Below are 23,104 nucleotides of genomic sequence, written 5' to 3'. Positions count from 1 at the left end.
TACCTCATCTAGTAACCAGTAAAACAAACTAGGAAGGCAGCAAGGAGAGAAAGTTCCCCCCTCCAAAGGAATGGAGAGATCAAATTTACAGAACAGCAGGAGCTTTGATAGTGTCTGTGGGAGGAGGGGCTGCTAGTGCAGCTGTAGAGAAGGCAGAACTAGGAAAGTGAAAGTAATTGCTTCCCTGCAAACCATGTGACCGCTCTCCTCCAAACATCACACGCATGGGCAGAGAGGGGAGCGGGAGTGTACAGCTAGATTCTCATGTCGTAGTGCGACCTGGCTTTTCATTACAGAGTGGCTGCCTCCAAGCACACAGGTAATGCTGTGCCTGCTGTTAGAGCAGCACAGGATAAATGTGTAATGAGCAGAAATGGAAGCCCCCGTGACAAAATACAAACTAAAATAACTTATGCATGGATTTGTGGATTAACATTTTATTTCCCAGACAGTGTTTATGGATGTGTGTTTTTTATAAAAATGCAAAAAAAAAAAAAGTTTAAAATGACGACAGATTCCCTTTAAGACACTATTTCCATTTCCTCTGTAATAATAAAACAAAAAGCACCAGGTCCCGAGCATTCTGGATAACAGGTCCCATACCTGTAGTAACAAAGTTAGGATTACACACAAAATGTAATGCTTACCTAATGTACATTAGGTAAGCCATTCTACATCAAAATGTACTGTAAATTGTACTCAGACTGGAGAATTTAAATAAAATGTTTTACCTAATCTTTATTTTTTGTATTAAGAAATAGAGATGCTTTAAGGGAGAAGGAAAGACTCTTTTTACTTGCGGGTGCTCCTATCAGCAGAAAACTGCACTCCGGGGGTTCTTCAAGCGAGCACCATGGTGATATCGGCTTCCTTCTTTTTCTTTTTTCGTGGGGTGTGGCTATTGCAAAAAGCCGAACACGCGCATGTGTCTGCCCAGCACATGGTGCTCGCTAAAAGAACCCTGGACTGGTGCAGTTTTCTCCTGATAGGAGCACTGGCCCGGGGTGTGAGGCAAGGATATATAATCACTTGGGGTGTCTAACTTTTGGCACCCCCAAATAAATAGGCTATGTATTATTATTTATTAAAGGAGAAGGAAAGACCTATATAATTGGGGTGCCAAAAGTTAGGCACCCCCAAGTGATTATATATACTTACCTCCCACCCCAGGCTGGTGCTCGTAAAAAAAATATATTTCCAGAATAGACATATCTTGAGGCCTGAAAATGGCTATTATGGAAATATATTTTTTTGTTTGAAAGGATGTCTATTATTATTATTATTATGTGTTACTGTATTTTGAAAAATGTTCAACACCATGAGGGGCAATATAACAGAAAATAATATTAATAATTACCAAATTTGCACAGGTACAGCAACCCATGATTACTAATTAGAATTGGTCAGTCTACTGCAGGATGAATAATAAAAGTAGATCTTTCATTGATTGCACTGGGTTACTTGTCCAGTGTTGGTAGATGAGCCCTGATTAGATATCACACTTGAAAACTGCTCTTTCTTATATTGATAGTTCAAGGTAAAGGTATCTGTAATACAGTAACCAGATGTTCCAGATGTATTTGCTCATATTCAGATTATTAATATATTACTGACTAGTAATATTTGGTGGGTCAGCTTTTTAAGACTATTCTAACCCTTTAAGCATTTATTTATAAAATATAATTTATGTCATCAATTATTTTAGTGAAGTTTCCTTTACCTGTCTATGATATGCTATACAGTATTAAAGTATTACATATTGTACTTGGGGAAGCTGGTTTCTTAAAATTTGAATTTGTGAAATTAAGAGTTTTAATTTTTTAATTATAATAAACTCGACAGCTTACTAGACTCGAATGTGTGTGTATTTATGAAACTCAAATATAATAAAACTTCATTGAATAAATTTTTTTTAAAAAATTGATCGCAGCTCAGTATTTTCAAATTGTCTTCTCTCAAAAGAATTGAAAATCTTTTTTTAAAAAAAACTGAAAAACATGCTTAAATTTTGTCTAGGAACACTTACTTTGCTTTCTATATAAATTTGACAGTTTTTAGAGACTAAATTTTAAATGATAGTTTTAAGGGTTTTTGTGCTTAATAAATCTCAAGAAATTCAAACACTGATAAATCAGCCTCCAAGAGTTATCATGTCTGTAGTTAGGTTACTGTATGTGCAATGTTTTTAGTGTAATTTAGGCTGGACTTTCAGGCATTATATAGTCTGGGTCTAAGTTTATTTTATTAAATATAATGTGTGAATATTTGTTTACAATATTATAATAATTCTTGTTTTTCTATTTTTTTGCAGTTATGATTGATGAACATCTCTTCTGCTCTCCTCTTAAAAATATTCTCTTTTTCCCCTCCATTTGCCACAGGTTTAGCCCCTATGAATGGTATAACCCGCACCCTTGCAACCCTGACTCAGATGTGGTGGAAAACAATTTTACCTTGCTAAATAGTTTCTGGTTTGGAGTTGGAGCTCTCATGCAGCAAGGTATACGATTCAGCCTATGATTTCCCTTGGGCACCATGTCCCACTATTTGCTGGGGTTATCACAATGAAACAAGATACTTGCATGGGCACCTCTGTGCATGTAGCCATATTCAACTTTGCATTCATAAAGTGTAGGCATCATGTACTGTAATATCCTTTTATTCTTATTCTGAGACCATATTTTAGTGTCCTTGAGATCTCCATACATTTTTCATTTTATTCCAAACAATCATAGAATATTTCATAAGCCAACAAAACCTTAATATTCCATTGGAAACTGCAGATGACAGTCTAACATTCTCACTTCCTGATGTCATTTAATTTACTAATCTTTTCCCCCCACATCAATTGTTTTATGTAAATAGCTTTGATCTCTCTCATGGCCATTCTTTATATTTTTAATCTAATTATTTTAGCAAATCATGTTTTCAGAGAAACAAAGGTAGCTCAGATCTTATATATATAGTATAATACGTATTTATTATTTACTTTATTTATTTAAGTATTTATAATACAAATAGAAGGGAACTATTACATAGGATAAACCCAAATTGTAGTGGACGTTAATTTTCGTTAACAGCCAACTCCAAAAATGCTATTTAGGATTTGGGCAGTTTTAAATCTGCCTGTGACTTACAGCATGTTAAGTTGTAAATAGCTTTAATAGTAATTTAATAGTTTAAAAACATACTGCTTTCCTAAAATAAAATCCAACACAGCCTAATTATTTACATAAAATATAATGTAAACATCCCATAAATGAAACACTGCAAATTAACAGTTCATAATATATATTGTATTGATGATAATGCACAAATAAGCTTCTTTAGAGGGATACATGATAGAGGAGACCCGTACATTTCTTGCTGTCACCTCCTCCCCAGGAAACGGTGGGATATGGTGCTGGACATGACGTTACCTTGGGTACATGACAGTCAGCCCCTAACCGGCACACTTTCTGTGTTTTAAAAAAACTGTTTTAGAGCATTTCTAGGAATTCTTCTACATATCGAAACATTAAACAATGTGCTATTTCATTGTTTTTCTTCCCTTCTTTTTTTCTGACCATTACTAATACAGAATGGAAGAGGGAAGAAAATTCAAATGTTATTTTTAAAACAAGTTACTTAAGTGCAACACAGGGCAACACTGTCATATTTAGGGACCTTACTAATGAGACCTAGCTTAAAACTATCTGTAAAAAGTGTTTCATTACTTTTGTCTTGCAGTTCTCAGAACAGAAATCATAGCTGGAGTTGGTTTTCCTGTCAATCAGATTTCATCTAACAATGAAATGGTAAGATGAAATGATAGGTAAGATGGACTGTTTTTAATTAAATAACTTGGTTCTGATTTCAATAGATGCAAATATCATCTAATAATTCCAAATATAGTGATCTATTAATAAGGATGATAATAAAATCATTTCACAAAATATTTAAACAAATAAAATAGTCCATCTTGTCTTGACTTCATTTTACCAAAAACAAACAAAATATATTTAATTGAAATTCTAGCATAAACGAACAAGGTACAACAAGGCTTTGTCTATAGAGGCTTTTTCTAAAAGTAGAATAGAATTTTGCATGTGTGTATTATTGTATATTTGTTGTACACTTATTAAAGGGCAGCTAAAGCCCAATTCATAAATGTATTGCTGCATAGAATCTCTTATATTCATAAGCCTTATTTATTGCTGATGGGTATGGATAGAACAATTAACCACATACAAGTGGCTTTAGCCAATCTTTAGGTCCTAACTTGAACAACCTAAACAGGCAACTCCAGCAAATCAGTATGAATATTATCCAATTGCAAAATGCAAACAATGATGTTTGTATGTGTTTATATTGTATTTTATTTACTAATGTGTCAACAAAATGCACATTTCCATTGCATACACTTGTAATGCCAAAGATAACCAACATTCAATAGTTAAAAAAATAAACAAATAAACACAGATAATAGATAGATAGAAGACAGACAGACACATAGATCGACAGATAGACAGATAGATAGATAGACAGAGAGAGAGAGAGAGAGAGAGAGATAGATAGAGAGATAGAGAGATAGATAGAGAGATAGATAGATAGATAGATAGATAGATAGATAGATAGATAGATAGATAGATGAAAACCTCAATTTTAAGTACCCTGATTTTAAGTTTTCCCGCATTTCAAATTTTGTGGTCCCACCAACTTATAATGCATTTCAATGGGTGGATTTCCCTGATTTAAAATAAATACTGCTTTTTTTCCTCCATGAATAGTATTATTTGTGAAATAGAGGTTTAAAATACTAATCAAATGTTTATTTTGCCATGGTTGTATTTTTCCATGTTCTGCCTTGGTCAATTCCAATTAGTCTGCCCCTTATACAGTCCTGCACCAATTACTTATTTCTTTAGGTTGTGTATGTGACTGACAGAGAGGCCTTGCACATGCCCCCCGTAGTGTAACATTAACACTGCAAAGCTTAACCCTTGTTATTAACACAGTAAATATTGTATCTCAAAGTAAAATGGACTCTTGTGCATATATCCTTTCAGTACTTAAAGAAAAAGTTACTTTAACACATTTTCCTGATATTACATTTTCCCGAATTTTACATAATTTTTTCCTGGTGCCCTTAAAAAATGTAAAATGGGGGTTCTACTGTAGATAATCGATGGATAGATAGATATATAGATAGATTGATGGATCAAGCTGAACAAAGATCAGATAAGATCAGATAATATTACTATTGTCATTATTCTATTATTCAGCAGTTGTGTACCACAGACTGAATTCTTAAAACAATGCAATATTACAATGATGTAAAGATAAAGCAGGCGTTTGGTGTACCTGGGATGCACAATACACAAGTAATATCCATCATTTCAATGGGGAAAACATGTTAATTAGTGGCAGATACAACTATGCATTCTGCATATTTTGTATATTTTATGCAGAACAATTGAATTTAAAAATAATATACTAAGGCCCATGGCAAAGGGCCATTTTTGATGTCTGTTGTTCTGTTATTGCCAATCAATATTTCCTATTCCTGCAACCTCTTCCCATTAATTTAAAAGCAAAATTACTTAAAATGAAGTTAGCATTGCTCAGGAATACAGAGAGGAATTTGTTTGACATTTAAGGAAATGACAAGAGTTTTATGATAGTTCATTCATTCAAATTTACTGTAGCAGGTAGTTGTTTTATTCAAATAATTGCAGTTAATTGTAATAATTGTACTTTGTTTTATTGCCTCCAGCTTTAATTTACAGAATCCAATTTCACTGAACATTTGTAGAGGCTAAATGAATTTAAAAGATCAGGCCAACTTTTGTAGCCACACTAGATATGAGTCCCCTGTATAAAACAAGACAGTGGCCTCAACTAAATATGACACCTCTGTGATTCTGTTTCAAATTCAATAACTGATACACCTGCCCCATAGTAATTATTGACAAGTGGCATTTACTTGTGACCTTCTTGCAAGAAAACACCTGATTGTTGTTTTTGGGTTATAATTTTTTTGGGAGGAATAAACTTTAGCTTTTTTGGAAGAATTTACTTATCTGATCCTGATACTTGAATTGATTCCGTTCTAATTCTATTAGAATTTTCGGGTCGGTAACATTTATTCAGTTGATCAACTGAATAAATATTTAATAAGTTAGCAACTATGCAAATGAATTCCAAACATCTGCCCTTTAATGTAACTAAGCTAAACTGTTTCTTAAACAGTTTAAATGTTAATGTTATTGGTTTCACTCAGTAATCCAGGTACAGACTCTGAACTGTTACAATTTGCTACATTATTTGAAACATTCCCTAGCAATAGTAACGACTAACTGAATAAAAGCTCAATAAATATGCTTAGCGGGGGCTGAAATTGAGAATGTATCAACTAATGCATCGAATTTGAATTTGAATGAATACTTGAGAATGTGAAAAAATGAAACTCAAAAGTAAAGGGCATTTGAAAAAAAAAATGTTTGTACTATTACAAAATAATGGAAGTGGAAAAAAATGTTAGGAAGACAAACTACTCCTTATTTTTTAAAAGATAAATCAATGATATGCATGTAATAAGCACACTTATCAAAAATTGAGAAAAACCAAAATTAATATAGCAGGGAACATTTCTTTTTTTGAATCCACAAAAATAACAATTTATTAAAGAAAAAACTACAAAAATCCACTTGAATTAAAAATAGTAGAGTTTCATTTGGAAGATGGAACATAATTTGGTTTATTTTTTTTCCTGTTTAAAACAGTTGAGATTTTCAATAAACGGAACAAATTGATTTTCACAACAAACAGTGCTGCAATTATTCTGAGTTTTCTCTCAAATATGCTAGTTTCTGCAATCATGACTTTAATTTTCATGCTAATCTTTTAACCATGTTGTGGTGCTATTGCTCAGTTTCAAGGAAACACTCATTTATAATTCCAGTCACTTCCAGTTCCAGTTTAAAACAAGTAGAAGTTACCTTTCAAAAGCGTTTGGCTTTTACAAGCAATATAAAATTAACCAGGAGAGTGGTATATATATTATTTTATTCATTTCTTATTCTTTGCTTTCATATTTTTCAAATAATCATTGTCCCATTTTTATTTGGAGTGTAGAGAATGGTTTGAGATATCTCACATATAGTGATGGACGAATTTATTCGCCAGGCACGAATTCACGAATTTGCGCAATTCGCCCCCGGCGAATAAATTTGCAAAACGGCCGTGAAAATTCGCCAGCGTAAAAAAACCAGACAACAGTGGTAAAAACGGGCGTCGGCGTAAAAAACTGGCGCCGGCATAAAAAATGAGACGCCGGCGCCGTTTTGCGAATTTTCATATGTTTCGCAAATCTTTCGGCAAAGTGAAACGGCGCAAATTCGCCCATCACTACTCACATATAATAATAGAAACAAGTGGATTACTGTGCAGAATACTATTTATTTTGCTGTTATTTTGCTGCACAACATGAAAGAAACATTGCTTATAATAAGGTTATCTTTCCATTTCATTTAAGATAACATTATTTCTAGGTTATTTTTGACCTAGATACATGTGTATGTGTTCGTACTTTACAAAAAAATCCTTTGACTCAAAACTCCTAGAACAGGGATCCCCAACCTTTGGAACCAGTGAGCAACATTCAGAAGTAAAAAGAGTTGGGGAGCAACACTAGCATGGAAAATGTTCTTGAGGTGCCAAATAAGTGTTGTGATTGGCCATTTAGTAGCCTCTATAAGGATTGTCAACCTACATTGAGACTCTGTTTGGTAGTGCACCTTGTTTTTGTACAACTAAAACTTGTCTCCAAGCCTGGAATTCAAAAATAAGCACCTGCTTTGAGGCCACTGGGAGCAACATCCAAGGGGTTGGAGAGCAACATGTTGCTCACGAGCTACTGGTTGGGGATCACTGTCCTAGAACATAGCAATTCAGCAGGTTTTAAGGTGGCGAAGTGTCGAAGTTGAAGTTTTTTAAAGAGACAGTACTTCGATTTTTGAATGGTCGAATTTGTATAGTATTTTCAATTTGAATCAAAGTTGAAGTCGAATTTGGCCTATTTGATGGTCGAAGTACCCAAAAATTACTTCGAAATTCGAAGTTTTTTAATTCAAAAATTCACTATGACCCTTAGTAAATGGGCCCCTATATGTTTATATGTTTCAGTTCAGTATGCTCCCTTTAAATTAATCTTTTGAATCAACAAAAGTATAGCTAGAGAATGTTTTTTAAATAATTTTTTTCATATTGAAATGGAAGATTGACTAGTGTACCCTAGTATCAGATGCACCATTAGCCAATCGCCTGCTCCATCCTTACATACCGTACATTGACTTTCGAATGTAATAAGCATGTAAACTTTTTTTTAACAATACCAGTGACTACAAGAATTATGCTTACATTGCATTCACAATGTACAATGTGACAAAGAACATTAATCGCTAAATAACATGAAATGAATACTCACTCATCTTAATCACGTTTTTTTCTTTTGAAATGGCAGTTTAAAAGCTTTTAAGTTTAGATTTATGCATTTATGCATCCATTTAGCATTAGGTGGTCTTTTATTTAAAAAAAATGTTTTCAAAATCATTGTATGTTTTTGGGTGATATACATAGACATCCATATAACTAAATTATTTCACTGTTTACACTGTTATTTTTCATCTCAATATATCCCTTGATTCCTACTAGGTTCAGAACTCATGCCCAAAGCCCTCTCCACAAGGATAGTAGGAGGAATATGGTGGTTTTTTACACTTATCATCATTTCCTCATATACTGCCAACTTAGCTGCATTTCTTACAGTGGAGAGAATGGAATCTCCCATTGACTCTGCAGATGACTTAGCTAAACAGACTAAAATAGAATATGGAGCAGTTCAAGATGGTGCAACAATGACTTTTTTCAAGGTAGGTTTCATTAGTATGGATACAGTATTATAACAATGATTTGAAATAATTAGTCATTTTTTTAAAAAAAAATATGAATACCTAGGAAGCTGGTAGCTATTACTTTATTACTGAAATATTCCAAACATTTTATATGTGTAATCTAAGAGGGTTATTTATCAAGGTCGGAATTTATCTCAATATCAGCTGCAACAAACTCCGATCTAAGCTGCTCGTGTTATTAAAGCTTATTTATTATTACATTTTCCCGAAAATTACTTTTGCAGGAAAAGCTACGATTTTCAAGATTTTTCCGTGAATTTTCCCTGAAATCTCTGAATTTTTCAGAGTTTTTTACTCGAAAACATAGTGAAATTGCCTGAAACCCCTGACACAACCAAAAATCAATGGGACTGTTCCCATTGGCTTTTATGCAACCTTGAACGGTTTGAGATGCCGTGTTTTTATATTCGGGCTTTTTAGCTCTCGGGGTTTGGCAAATTCCGAAAAATTCGTGATTTTTTTAAAAGCTTATTATAACACAAAAAAAAATCTAAATTTTTTTGGATTTCGTAGAATTTCAGGTATTCTGAGCTTAGTAAATAACCCCCAAGATATATTTTATAGAGAAATAGTACCTATTAAATATAACATACTCTAAGGGGCCGATTCATGAAGCTCGAGTGAAGGATTCGAAGTAAAAAAACTTCGAATTTCGAAGTGTTTTTTGGGCTACTTCGACCATCGAATGGGCTACTTCGACCTTCGACTACGACTACGACTTCGAATCGAAGGATTCGAACTAAAAATCGTTCGACTATTCGACCATTCGATAGTCGAAGTACTGCCTCTTTAAAAAAAACTTCGACCCCCTACTTCGGCAGCTAAAAGCTACCAAAGTCAATGTTAGCCTATGGGGAAGGTCCCCATAGGCTTGCCTAAGTTTTTTTGATCGAAGGATATTCCTTCGATCATTGGATTAAAATCCTTCGAATCGTTCGATTCGAAGGATTTAATCGTTCGATCGAAGGAATTATCCTTCGATCGTTCGATCGCAGCATTTGCGCTAAATCCTTTGACTTCGATATTCGAAGTCGAAGGATTTTAGTTCCTAGTCGAATATCGAGGGTTAATTAACCCTCGATATTCGACTCTTGATGAATCGGCCCCATAGAATGCTCTAAATTTGAAATGTAATCATCAGTAAAATGTAACATTATTGTATCTTTAAATGCTTATATGATTGTAGGTCATGATTGTCAATAACCTTCTATTTTCATTCATTGCATTACTGTCTTTTAGCAAATGGGAATGTTAAACAAAAAATGCATTTATTTTGTAACTATTAAAGTACATACAATTTGCTACTCAGTGAAGTGGAACCTTTGGGAATGTATAAATATTTCCAATATAATGAATATTAAAGGGGAAAGTTGCAAATGATTATATAGACATATTGTAGTACTGTACTGTAAAAAAGTACAATTTTAATGAATTGATGTTAATTGAATTAACATTCTTAACATAAGTAATAATGAATATATTAAATAAAAGTAGTGTCACACTTTAAAAACTCACATCACAATGCTCAGAATATTGAATATTTAGCCACCCCTTATATCAGTTGGGGGTTCATTTTCAAGTCAATGGGAAATTCACTATACACTATAGCAGCATTTTGATTTGTTGCCAAAAGTGCACTACAGCAAGAATCCAAATCAAATTAAAAGACATGCATGTATTAAATAAAAGAAAATATACAACTCCATGTAAGCTTTATTGGACTGTATTATTATATTACAATATAAAAGAAGAAGATTGTAATCAAGTTTGTTATAGGTTTATTCTCCATTTTTTTATTTGCTGTTGCTATTAGTTTATTAATTAGATTTATTTCTCATAATTTCTGTTTTATTTATTTATATGGTGCCAATGTGTTGAGCAGTTCAGGATCAATTTCTGATATAAAATTTTTAGAGGCCTTCACGTATCTGTTAATGTAACGATCAGTATATAAATACAATACTTCATACAGTATAAATATGGTTTCATTATATAAATAAAACGTCTATAAGTATTTGCCTGGTCCCTGGGCCTTCACCTTTCCAGATGCAATCTGAGGCAAAAATTTTTTTACATCGTACAAGTTAGAAATTGTATTTCAGCATTACTAGGCATTTGGACATACCCTAAAAATGCTGATCATGACTCCAAATAATGTTACAATTCAAAGATTTTACAAAGCTGGTGTTGACATGACTTGGAATGGAATATTCTAAAAGGAAACATTTTTTTATAATAGTAGTGAATGTAGGAAGAGCACAAATATTTTTATGTTGCATACTACACTAAGGGGGTCTATCTATTATGCTGTGTAAAAGTGGAGTAAAATATTCTCAGTGATGTTGCTCATAAAACCAATCAGTTATTTGCTTTTGACTTGTTGATTTGTTGAAATCTAATTGCTGATTGTTTGCTTTTGCCAACATCACGGTAATACTCCACTCCACTTTTCACACAGCATGATATATAGGCCCCTTAAGAGTTTTTTGGTGGTAATTTGAGAAAAATGGGGAGAAAAACATGTAAGTAAACATGTAAGTATTTTCTGAAATGAATAGTTTCACCATAACAAACTTGCCAAGTAAAAGCTGATGAGGTTATATAGAAGTCTACAGGGATATTCTCTTAATTTTATTTATTTTCCCAGTTTACAAAGGTAAACCAAAATCCTATTATAAATCAAACTGCTCTTTACAGAAGTAGCCAATGGATGGAGAAGCAAAATTAAAGTGATTAGGCACAATTTAGGTGATCTTTACAATTTCAGCTTTTTAAATTTAAATTATTTTTTTTTTAAAGTTACAAATTCACTGCATTCGAGTTTTTTGAGCGTTGTTATGCAATATAATTTTTATATCAGAGTTTTTTCACAAAAAAGCACATTCAAACTTTGTATGTTTTCAAGTTTATTTGAATTTTAAAAATACTATAACGTTTACAAATCTGAATTTAAAAAAGGCTAAATAGAGAATAAGAAGGGTATACAATTGTTTAGAATTCATATGAAAAGGACACATTTTTCATGTGATACTTTTTGACAGTTAATTATTTAATAAATAACTACTAAGGTGCAGGAATCTGATTGCAGTATGCAGCAGCATGTTTTACATAGCCATTGCCATCAATGAATATTATTATTAGCAATGAGAAAATTAAATGATGGTATATTTAAAACACATGTAAAATATTTACACATATGAACTGATTATACTAACTGCTGGTTAAAAATATGGTATGCTGGATAGAAAATAATTATCTAGTAAAGCGCTAAGAAAGCTTTTTGCACACTGATATTTTATGACATTAAAATGGTATTGTATTTTGTGCTTCAATTAACTTCAGATATGGTTAGCATCACCTAACTCCTTTCATGCATTCTTTAGTACAATTTTATCTTTTAAACCTATAACAGAGTAATGGACATTTCAAGAGCCTGTAATAAGATGTAAAAAATGCATTTAAGCTGGAGTTTTTTAATTAACTGTCATTCATTCACTGCAAATGAACATTGAATATGAATGAAAAAAATGCAACAGCACAATAATGCCATCCATTTTCATAAAAACTTTGTAGTGTGTTTTTATTTATCATTAACAATTATTTCATCATAATGATGGCTTTTTCTATTCAATAGCCTTTAAGGCAGTAACAAAGGACTTTCGGTTTTGCCTGCCTTTGTGCTATACCTTATATGTAGCATTATTTCCTTAACATAAGCATTACTGTGTAATTACAGTTTGTATAATGCTATTATATTTTATATATATTATTAAAATAAATACTGATTGCTTATCGGTTCTAAGATTAGCAAACAAATGCATGTACAGCATCGGTTGCTCTTATACACAGTGTTTTTCCCTTTGTAGCACTGTCTAATGAGCTTGTTTCAAATCACAGCATGAAAAAAAGTACTTCTCCTGTAGTGTATAATAAGCTGCATCACAAAATGTTGCATGAGCAGTTCCTGCTCCTGATTGGATTCTGAGTGCTATAGTTAAATGCAGTCAGATGTAAAAAATGTCCTATCTGTCAGATGAAAGTTAACTTTCCCTGAGGCTTGCATGTTGAGATTACTGATCAGTAAGCCTTTAATCCATTCAAAGCATAGAGCTAAATATACTGTACTGTTATGGGAATTGAGATATCCTAGTGCCAAATATGTATTTTAATTGTAACAATGAAATAATTTAATAACATTCTCATAATTCTAGAACTACATGAAAGTATATGAAAATGTAGAAGGCGACATTCCTTTAAGTTCAGCAAAACTTCTATCAATTTCCAGATACTGAACTAGATAAAGCTGTTACTATATAGAGAGTAAAAAGTAAACAATCATCCTTTATCAAAAATGTCTGAAGCAATTATATTGTGGCTGCCATCATAGGTAGCAAACATCTTTTTTTCCAAAAAATTTTTTTTATCAAGGACAAATTCTCTATAGAAGTTGTCAATAAGTTCTGGTGAATCTAATTCCCCCTGGTCTATAATTAAAGATGAGCACTAAGGCATCCACACAGTGAGACTGAGCAGTTACTTGGCTTGTGTAAGAAGCGCCGGGAGATTCCACCATTCTCTTTCCGGTGCCTCTCTTCAAAGAAGTCTATGCGCAGGCACGCACTTACGGGTTTTCTGGCACTTTGACGCAGAGCGTCATGATGCACACATCACGGCGCCAAGCATTGTGACATCACGAATGGGCACTGGATTTGAATGTTGGCACCAAATCAGCTTTAAAGGCCCAGTCCTTCATTTTGTGAGTGCCCAAGCTAGGCTTCAGTGCATCTGTTCCTGCTCAAAGGTATTCCTGTTTATTGACTTCCTGGTTTTGACTTTTGCCTGATCTTTTAACTACGACAATTGTAGCCTGCCTTGAACTCTTCGCCTGACTCCTACTACACTTTCTCTTGATGCCTGCCGGTACCTCATTTATGTTGCTGCTACACACTTCCTTGTTGGCTTCCACATGAGAAAGCCCGGGACCCCAAAAGGGTGTCGGTGAACACTGGAACCCACCTGTGCACCCAAAGGTACTGTTCACTTCACAAGGTTCCTAATAACAAGATTGTTACAGGTAGTTTGGGCCGTGGAACCTTTCCAGGCTGCTGCTTCCTCGTCCATGGAAGCTTACTTTGACGTGATGTTGAAACGTCTGGACAGCCTGAGTCTCAACAGGCGCATCTTGCTCAAGCTTTGCAGCATATTACTTCATGTTTGAAGGCACTTCAAATTTCTTGGACCATTGTAAACTCTCCGCCGCCTGCAACTGCAAAGGTTCCTAAGATTCCAGCTCCAGTTCGTTTTGGGGGTGATCCAGATGCTTGCCAAAGATTCATAACTCAATGCAAGATACAGTTTGATCTGGCATCTGACCAATTCTCGACGGAAAAGTGTAAAGTTTCTTTTATCATTGCTCTTCTTCAGGGAAAGGCACTTGCTTGGGCATCTCCACTTCTGGATAGAGATGATCCCCTGTTTCATGACTCCGCAGCCTTTCTTACTCCTTCCTGTCAAGTTTTTGATGTTCCAGGCTAGAAACTTAATGCCTCTGATCGGCTCATGAAGATCAATCGAAGGATCCAATACGACCTCACAATACATCATAAATTTCCGGACTATGGCTGAAGAAGTATCCTGGAACAATGAGGTGCTTATTGCAGCTTTCTGGAGGGGGGCTTCATGAGGATATAAAGGACAAGCTGTGCCTACTTCTTTTGATGACTTCATAGTATTTATCGTCAAGATAGATTCCCGAATGAGAGAGAAGTCTTTCCTTAAGTTTCTTGCCCACAAGCCTTGGTTTTATCCTACATCAGGCCTGACTTTCCTCCTCCTCCAGTGGCTTTCACGTCGCCAGTTTGCAATGAACCTATGCAGATACGACCTACTCCAGAGGAGAAAATCCGTAGGAGAAATTCTGGTCTCTGTATATATTGTGGCCTCTCTGGACATCTGCTTAGATCCTGTCCAACCAGACTTCAGAATCGGGGAAACGCCTCAGTCTAGGTGTGAGACTCAGTTTCCTTAAAATCTCGTACGGTCTGAGTTTCATGCCTCTCAAGATTCCTCTTTCTGCCCGGGCTGTGGATGGCAGACCAATTTCACCCGGTGTTCTTTCTTCTGCTACCGTCCCAGTCCTGATTCAAGTGGGCAGTCTTCATGTAGAAGATATGTCTTTCCTACTCATTGATTGTCCTGAAACTCCTATCATTTTGGGGTTTCCTTGGCTTCGACTCCATAATCTGTCCATTGACTGGTCTTCAGGGGAACTTACAACCTGGAGTTCATTTTGATGCATTTCCTCTTCTGTCATTCATGTTGCCGCCTCATCTTTGCTCCTAGTCTCCAGCCCTCTTCTCCCTGATGTGTTTGAGAAGTGAAATGCGGAGATCTTACCTTTTTATTGTTTGTATGATTGTCCTGTTGATCTGGTTCCCGGCTCCATTCCTCCTAGGGGAAGAACATATCCCTTATCTGTGCCTGAGACCCAAGCTGTGAAAGAATATGTTCAGGAAAATCTTTCTAAAGGGTTCATCAGGAAGTCCACGTCCCTGGCCAGAGCCGGTTTCTTTTTTGTCCAGAAGAAGGAAGGCACACTTATATAGTGTATTGTCTATCGTGCCTTGAACAAAATAACGATAAAGAATAGATACCCGTTACCTCTAATACCAGAATTATTTGACAGACTTAGTCTTCACAAAGTTAGACTTGTGGGGTGCAAAACGGGCATGGCCATTATGAGTATTTGGTCATGCTGTTCAGCTTATGCAATGCGCCCGCTGTCTTTCAAGATTTCATCAACGATGTTCTTCGAGACTTACTGAAAACTTGTGTCATAGTCTATTTGGATGATATTCTGGTTTATTCTTCTTAAATTTCTGATCACCTTTTCCAAGTAAAACATTTTCTTCTCAAATTAAGGGAAAATTGCCTTTATGCCAAACTTGAAAAGTGTGAGTTCCACAAGTCTTCGATCTCCTTCCTGGGATACGTGATTTCTCCTTCAGGATTTGAGATGGATCTTGCTAAAGTTTACCCTGTTCTCGATTGGCAGGTTACTACGACTTTGAAAGCCATTCGATATTTTCCTGGGTTTTGTCAACTTTTACCGTAAGTTCATCAAGAATTTTTCCCAAACAGTGGCACCCATTACGGCTCTTACGAAGAAGCCTTGTAACATATTTTGGACCCCTCATGCACAAGAAGCATTTGTAAAGTTCTGCTCCAACCCTTCTTCATCCTGATGCTGCCCGGCCTTTTGTTCTGGAGGTCGATTCTTCGGAGGTGGGAGTTGGGGCCGTCTTGTCTCAGCGCACTGAATTTCAAGAGACTCTTTATCCTCGTGCTTATTTCTCTCACAAACTGTTTCCTAACGAGAGGAATTATGATGTGAGTAATTCTGAACTTTGGCTGTTAAGCTGTTAAGCTTGCACTGGAGGAGTAGCATCATCTGCTTGAAGGAACTGAACATCCAATTACCATCTTAATGGATCACAAGAGTCTTGAGACTCTGGGAGAGTATTTATACAGCAGTCAAGGGTAGCACAAGTTCTCGAATGGGCTCATTCTTCTGAGGTTTCTGGTCATTCAGGCATCAAGAAGACTCAGGAGTTTGTTTTGCTGGTGGCCTTCACTTGTTAAAGATGTCAGGCTCTTTGTTTCGGCCTGCACAGCACAACAGAAAAGTCCTCGTTCCTTACCCTGTGGCCTTCTTCAACCCTTACCCATTCCCATTCAACCCTGGCAAGATGTGGCTATGGACTTTATTGTGGACCTGCCTTGGTCGTCAGATATGACTACTATTTTGGTAGTAGCGGACAGATTTTCTCATTTTGTTTCTCTGAGAAAACTTCCATCCATTGCTGGTTTGGCTCAGATTTTCATCAAATAAATTTTTCGTTTGCATGGTGTGCTTCAGTCTATTGTGTCTGACCGTGAGGTACAGTTTGTATCTAGATTTTGGCGGGCTTTCTCAAAACATTTGGGAATTAAATTTAACTTCTCTTTGGCCTGCCATCCGCAAAGCAATGGTCAGACGGAGAGGACCAATCAGAGTTTGGAACAGTTTTTGCGATGTTTCATTCCTCAAAACCAGAACAATTGGGTTGAACTCCTTCCTTGGGCTGAGTTTGCTCATACGTGACACTCAATGGGAGTGTCACATTCGGCACCCTATATCCAGAACCCAAGCTAAGCTCCCTGGTCTCGGCTCTCACATCTGCCTCTAACCACCATCTTTCACCTTGGGAGGAGCCCTCGGCTAATTGGATGCTGCCAGGTCTTATTTGAGAGAGGAGCTAAGCTAACGGTTCTGGACGAGCAAAGGGGCATGATCGTCACACCAAGATACTGGAAGGAAGAACATCACCAAAAACAGGCAGGTTGGACCAGCACAAGCAGATAATATTCAGATAGGCCAGAATCTGGATTGGAGAGCATAGAATAATCGGAGGACAGGCCAAGGTCAGATTGGAGAGGTCAGAGTAGTCACAAGCAGGCAGGATCAGGGTTGGAGAGGTCAGAGTAGTAAAGCAGGTAGGCAAGGGTCAATACACAGTAAACAAAGCAAGGCACCTAGGAACTTTCTAAATAGAACCTAACAAAGGGCAGTGTTTTTAACTACAAGGCCTCTTTAAATACTTTGAATCTCGTGCCCTTGCACAATGACGTCATCACGCCGGCGCATAAAACCCGGGAAGTGCATGCGGCGCTCGCCATAGGGAAGCCGGCACAGCAAGGGAAAGGACCCATGTGACCCACTAGACCACCAGGACATTACATTACCCCCCCCCCCTCTAGGAGGGCCGGGAGGGGGCCACTGGACCCTCAAGCTTATCCGGAGACCTGAAATGGGACTCTCTCCTAAGATGGTCAACCCTGGTATCAGATTTGACCAGACTTTCCACCAACACTGGAGGAGGACAGGATTGCTGGAAAACCTGTATGGCTGGTTTTAACATAGAAATATGAAACAGGTTAGATAACAAACATCTCAGGTAACTCAAGAAGGACAGAGATTGGGTTCACAATTTCCACAATAGGGTAGGGACCAATAAATCTGGGCCCCCGCTTAAGAGATGGAATTTTAAGCTTGATATTTCCTGTAGATAGCCAAACCAAGTCCCCAACCTGAAATTTGGATGCTTCCCAATGGGTCTTATCGGGTGCTTTTCTGACGAGACGTAGCTGCCGATAGGGAACTAAGTACCCCAGAACAAGATTTAGAGCAATGCTCAACAGAATGGGGTTTCTCTAGGGAAGCAACTGCCACCATTAAAGTGGAAGCTAGACATGAGTATTTGCACTTGGAACCCCACTAAATAACCTCCCCAGTTACCCAATCAATATGGGGGTTGTGTACCTGTAACCATGGTTACCCCAGAATTAATGGGGTCGAGGAACCATCGAGAATGTGAAAAGCTAATTTTTCACAATGCATATTGTTCACACATATGGCTAATACCTTGCATTTTTGGGTTACAAGACCTGAGCAGAAATCCTCATAGGAGGTGTTAGGGGAATATTATACCTTTCTGTGAAGGCAGCATCTAAAAAATTTCCCCCAGCCCCAGAATCCATCAAGGCCGAAATTTTAACTGAACCCCCAGGCCAGGACAAAACTACAGGTACTAAGTTTTTTGAGGCAAATTGGGGAGAGGAAATCTCTCTACCCAAACGGAGCTTCCCTTCTCCACTTTTTGAGAACTTCCAGGCCTCTTGGAACAATTTTTAAGGAAATGCCCCTTATCCCCGCAATATATGCATAGACCCAAGGATCGCCTATGGGCCCTTTCCTCGGGAGACAAGCGAGTAGCCCCCGATTGTATGGGTTCCCCCTGAGGGTTAGGAAACAAGGGAGTTGGTGCAAGGGAAAGGACACATGCGGCGGGCGTCCCCACCTGAGCTGCAGCAGAGGACTCCGCCGCCCACTAGACCACCAGGGTGAGTCCTTACAGGGAGTTTCTCTTTGGCTATAAACCTTCTGCTCTTCCTCCTGCTGTTTTCAAGACAGAGATACACTTGTTTTCAAAGACATCTGGTCTCAAGTCCACCATTCTCTAAGGAAAGCTTTGTCTGCTCAGAAGATTGTGGCCGACAAACACCATTGTGCTAATCCTCCATACCAGATTGGAGATTTTGTCGGGCTTTCCACTAGGCACATCAAATTTAGTCTACCCTCTTCCAGGTTTGGACCTCGCTATGTGGGACCCTTCAAGATTAAGGAGGTGATTAACCCTGTGTCTATTTGTTTAGAAATTCCTTCCACCATGAACTTCTACAATTCCTTTTATGTTTCCCTGCTTAAGCCTTTTGTTAGAAACAGTTTTTCTACTGATCAAACTCCTCCTGCTCCCTTCAATCTTCATGATCACCAGGAGTTTGAGGTTCAGGAGATTCTGGATTCCAGGAAGGTGAGAGGCAAGGTCCAATATTTGGTCCATTGGAAGGGTTTTGGTCCTGAAGAGAGATCTTGGGTGAGAGCTGCTGACACTCATGGTCCTTGTCTGATCCGGGCCTTTCATAAGACGTTTCCAGATAAGTGTTGGGAGTTCCTGGAGGTTACTCCTGAAGGGGGGGTACTGTAAGATGCGCCGGAGTTCTCTTACCTCCCGGCACGTCTCTTCAAAAAAATCTGTGCGCTCCGGGTTTGCGGTCACTATGACGCAGATCGCCATGCTGCACGCTTCACAGCGCCAAGTGTTGTGACATCATGAATGGGAGCTGGATTTGAATTTTGGCACCACATCATCTTTAAAGGCCCAGTCCTCCATTTTATGAGTGCCCAAGCTAGGCTTCAGTGCATCTGTTCCTGCTCAAACGTATTCCTGTTTATTGACTTCCTGGTTTTGACTTTTGCCTGATCTTTTGACTACGACTATTGCCGACCGCCTTGAGCTCTTTGCCTAACTCCGACTATGCTTTCTCTTGATCCCTGCCGGTACCTCGTTTACGTTGTTGCTACGGACTTCCTTGTTGGCTTCCAAAAGGGCGTCGGTGAACAATGGAACCCACAGGGTTCACCTGTGCACCTAAAGGTACCGTTCTCTACAGAAGGTTCCTAATAATGAGATCATTACAGGCTTGCTTTATGGGACATCTGCAGAGAGCGGTTTATGTCACTGTCTTGTATGTTGCTTGGTGAACTGATGGTAGCTATGAATGCATCCACAAGTGAATCAATGCTTTATTCTGAATACATGGCAAATTATTATTGAAACAATTATGCGTATAATATATAAAAGGACTAGAGGGTGATTTATCAGTGTTAGAAATTGTGAGTTTTTGTGTAAAAAAAACAAATTGTGGCAAAAATTCATAATTATATTCAAATTATATTTTCAAAAACTCTACTGTTTGATATGGACAAAAAACTGCAACGAAAAGCTTGCGAGTTCATGTAGAAGTCAATTGGAGTTGTCCTAGATAAAATTCAAGCTATATTTTTTTATTTCAAATTTTCATCTTTTTTGACACATGTGAATTTAAAAAATTTAGAAAAACTTAAAAATTCTAATTGCTTAAATTTTGCATCGGACAACTCCCATTGACTCCAAAATTTGCATTAAAGTTTTTTCAATTTTTTGTGCTTAATATTAAAAATTCAAGTATTGGAAGCTGTAATATGAATTCATGAATTTTAGAGCAAACATTTTGAATTGGAACAGAAATTCAAATGTATTTGAACATTGATAAATCACCCTCTGAAATTCACCATTTCTCAAAGGTTTAGTAGATTGGTACTGAGTTGTCTCCAACAAAAATATTTCAGTCTGTTTCAGGCTGAATAAGGCTTAACAAAGCAATAATGAGGTGTTTTCCCTTTTTTTAAAGAAAACTTTTTGCTTCTTATACCAACTCTAGGGTACAAAGTTTAGAGCAGGACCAGGGACCAATCAGCTGACTTAATACATTTGATGAACAACTTGCATCTTTTATAATAATTGGGATAATACTATATGGAATCATTTTACATTATTAATAAAGGCACATAATTCTCAGCCTCAAAACTATGGGCCAGTTAGGCTGACATCAGTGGTAGGACTTCAGTGGTGCAAATAATAGTACTAGGAGTTTGTGCCAGCATTGATAGAGAACTGGCTACAAGATAGATTACAAAAAGTAGGCGGAAATGGATCATTTTTTAATTGGACCAGTGTTGATAGTGGAGTACCGCAGGGCTCTGTACTTGGTCATTTGCTTTTCAACTTGTTTATTAATGACCTTGAAAGTATTGATGACCTTGAAAGCATTGAAAGTACTGTTTCTATTTTTGCAGATGGTACTAAACTGTGCAGAACTATATGTCTCATGCAGGATGCTGCCACTTTGCAGAGTGATTTGTCTAAATTGGAAAACTAAATGGCAGTGTTTTGGGAATTTCTTTAACTGAGAAGGATCTAGGGGTTTTTGTGGATAACAAGTTGTCTATTTCTGGGCAGTGTTCTGTGGCACCTAAAGCAAATAAAGTTCTGTCTTGCATAAAAAGGCATACACTCAGGGGATGAAAACATAATTTTGCCTTTTGCCTTTCAAGGATTTTATAGGTCCCTGGTAAGGCCTCACCTGGAGTATGTGGTGCAGTTTTGGGCTCCAGTCCTTTAGAGGGATATAAATGAGCTGGAGAGAGTGCAGAAATATGCAACTAAACTGGTTAGAGGGATGGAAGACTCAATATGCTTGAGAGGGGACATGATTACACTTCACGAGTATATTAGATGATATTATAGACAAATAGCAGGGGATCTGTTTACCCATAAAGAGGATCACCACACCAGAGATCGCCCCTTCAGATTAAAGGGAAACTTTCATTTGAATCAGTGCAGGTGAGGGCAGTTAGGTTGTGGCATGCACTGCTGGATGGTGCTGTGAGGGCCGATTCAGTTAATGCTTTTAAGAGTGGCTTGGATAATTTCCTGGACAAGCATACTGTAATATCCAAGGCTATTGTGATACTAAAATCTATAGTTAGTGTATGAGTATATATAATTTATGTGACTGTGAGAAGGGGTCAGTGTGTGTGTATGTATGGATGCCGGGTTTCATTTGGAGAGATTGAATTTGATGGGCTTTGGTCTTGGGTAGAGTAGAGGTGCAAGATCAATATTCATAATATGCAGTGAGTGTGCTGATCCATTCTCTCTCTCTCTCTCTCTCTCTCTCTCTCTCTCTCTGTAACAATATAAGGCTGATTAGCAATGAATTATGATTCACATTACATGATCAACATACATTTTCTTCGGCACACCACTTACTTTTCTTGCTTTTTCTCCTTAGGGTGCATTCAACTCCTCCAGCTACTTCCAAGCCCAATTTTCATACAAGAATTCCCATAGGGAGGAAGCACACCAAACAATTGGCTTTGCCTTTTAGAACATTTATTCAGTAGAGTTGGCACAAGCTTTCAGGGTCAACCCCTTTCTCAGGTGCAATAAAAATCTTCTGAGGAAGGGGTTGACCCCGAAAGCTTGTGCCAACTCTGCTGAATAAATGTTCTAAAAGGCAAAGCCAATTGTTTGGTGTGCTTCCTCCCTATGGGAATTCTCACATTACATGATACCTCTGAAATAATGAACAGTCATGTCCTATCAGCTTCTATGACAGGCAAACCTCATTTTCTGCTTGATGGTTTACACGAAGTTGTGCTCAGGGAGGCAAAAGGTAGCAAAGTTGCGCTTGCGTTAATTCGTCAAGCAAAGCGAAGTTACGCTAGTGATGCCTACTTTGCATACGGCACCAAGTTAAAGTTGAATGGACGTATATGTAGCAGCAAATACATTACACTACTCAAGCCTGGGAAAGCTTCATAAAATACAATAGAGTTGTTATTTTGCCCTATACATGTGCCCATTGTATAGTTTAGGTGCCATATGTTAGGAAATGTAGGGGGGGAAGGAGGGTGCCCCCAAAAAAATCTTTTTCAGCCTATCACCCTTAAAAAATGGTCAGCTTTTTTTGAAGCAATCCCTATCTACTCTATTGCACTTTGCCTGGTCTGAGGTGGCAAAGGCAAATCTTGCGCAAGAGGTAACGTTCAGTAAAATGAGCAAGTTAGTGAATTAGCGTAGTTACGTTGTCCCTTCACCATTGCGCAACTTCGCATGGCATAAGGGTGTGAAGTAGTGCTAGAGTAGGTCCATTTCGCTAGCGAA

The 23,104-nt window shown here is 37.2% G+C and overlaps 1 protein-coding gene across 3 annotated transcripts in view; it reads left to right on the top strand.

Annotated features, from left to right (window-relative positions):
• Positions 1-23,104, top strand: part of grik2.S (glutamate receptor, ionotropic, kainate 2 S homeolog) — a 339,099-nt gene that overhangs the window by 278,871 nt on the left and 37,124 nt on the right. Inside the window, exons 12-14 of one of the 3 annotated variants that reach the window (XM_041564635.1) lie at positions 2,382-2,500; positions 3,730-3,797; positions 8,695-8,825. In XM_041564635.1, coding sequence (XP_041420569.1) covers positions 2,382-2,500; positions 3,730-3,797; positions 8,695-8,733 — 226 coding nt within the window. In that variant the 3' untranslated portion in view covers positions 8,734-8,825. The other 2 variants (XM_041564634.1, XM_041564636.1) reach the window with 2 other exon arrangements.

This window comes from Xenopus laevis, chromosome 5S, assembly GCF_017654675.1.
Source record: "Xenopus laevis strain J_2021 chromosome 5S, Xenopus_laevis_v10.1, whole genome shotgun sequence".
Taxonomy (NCBI): domain Eukaryota; kingdom Metazoa; phylum Chordata; class Amphibia; order Anura; family Pipidae; genus Xenopus; species Xenopus laevis.
The sequence above is the reverse complement of the archived record's forward strand: the minus strand, read 5'-3'. Positions and strand labels throughout refer to the sequence as shown.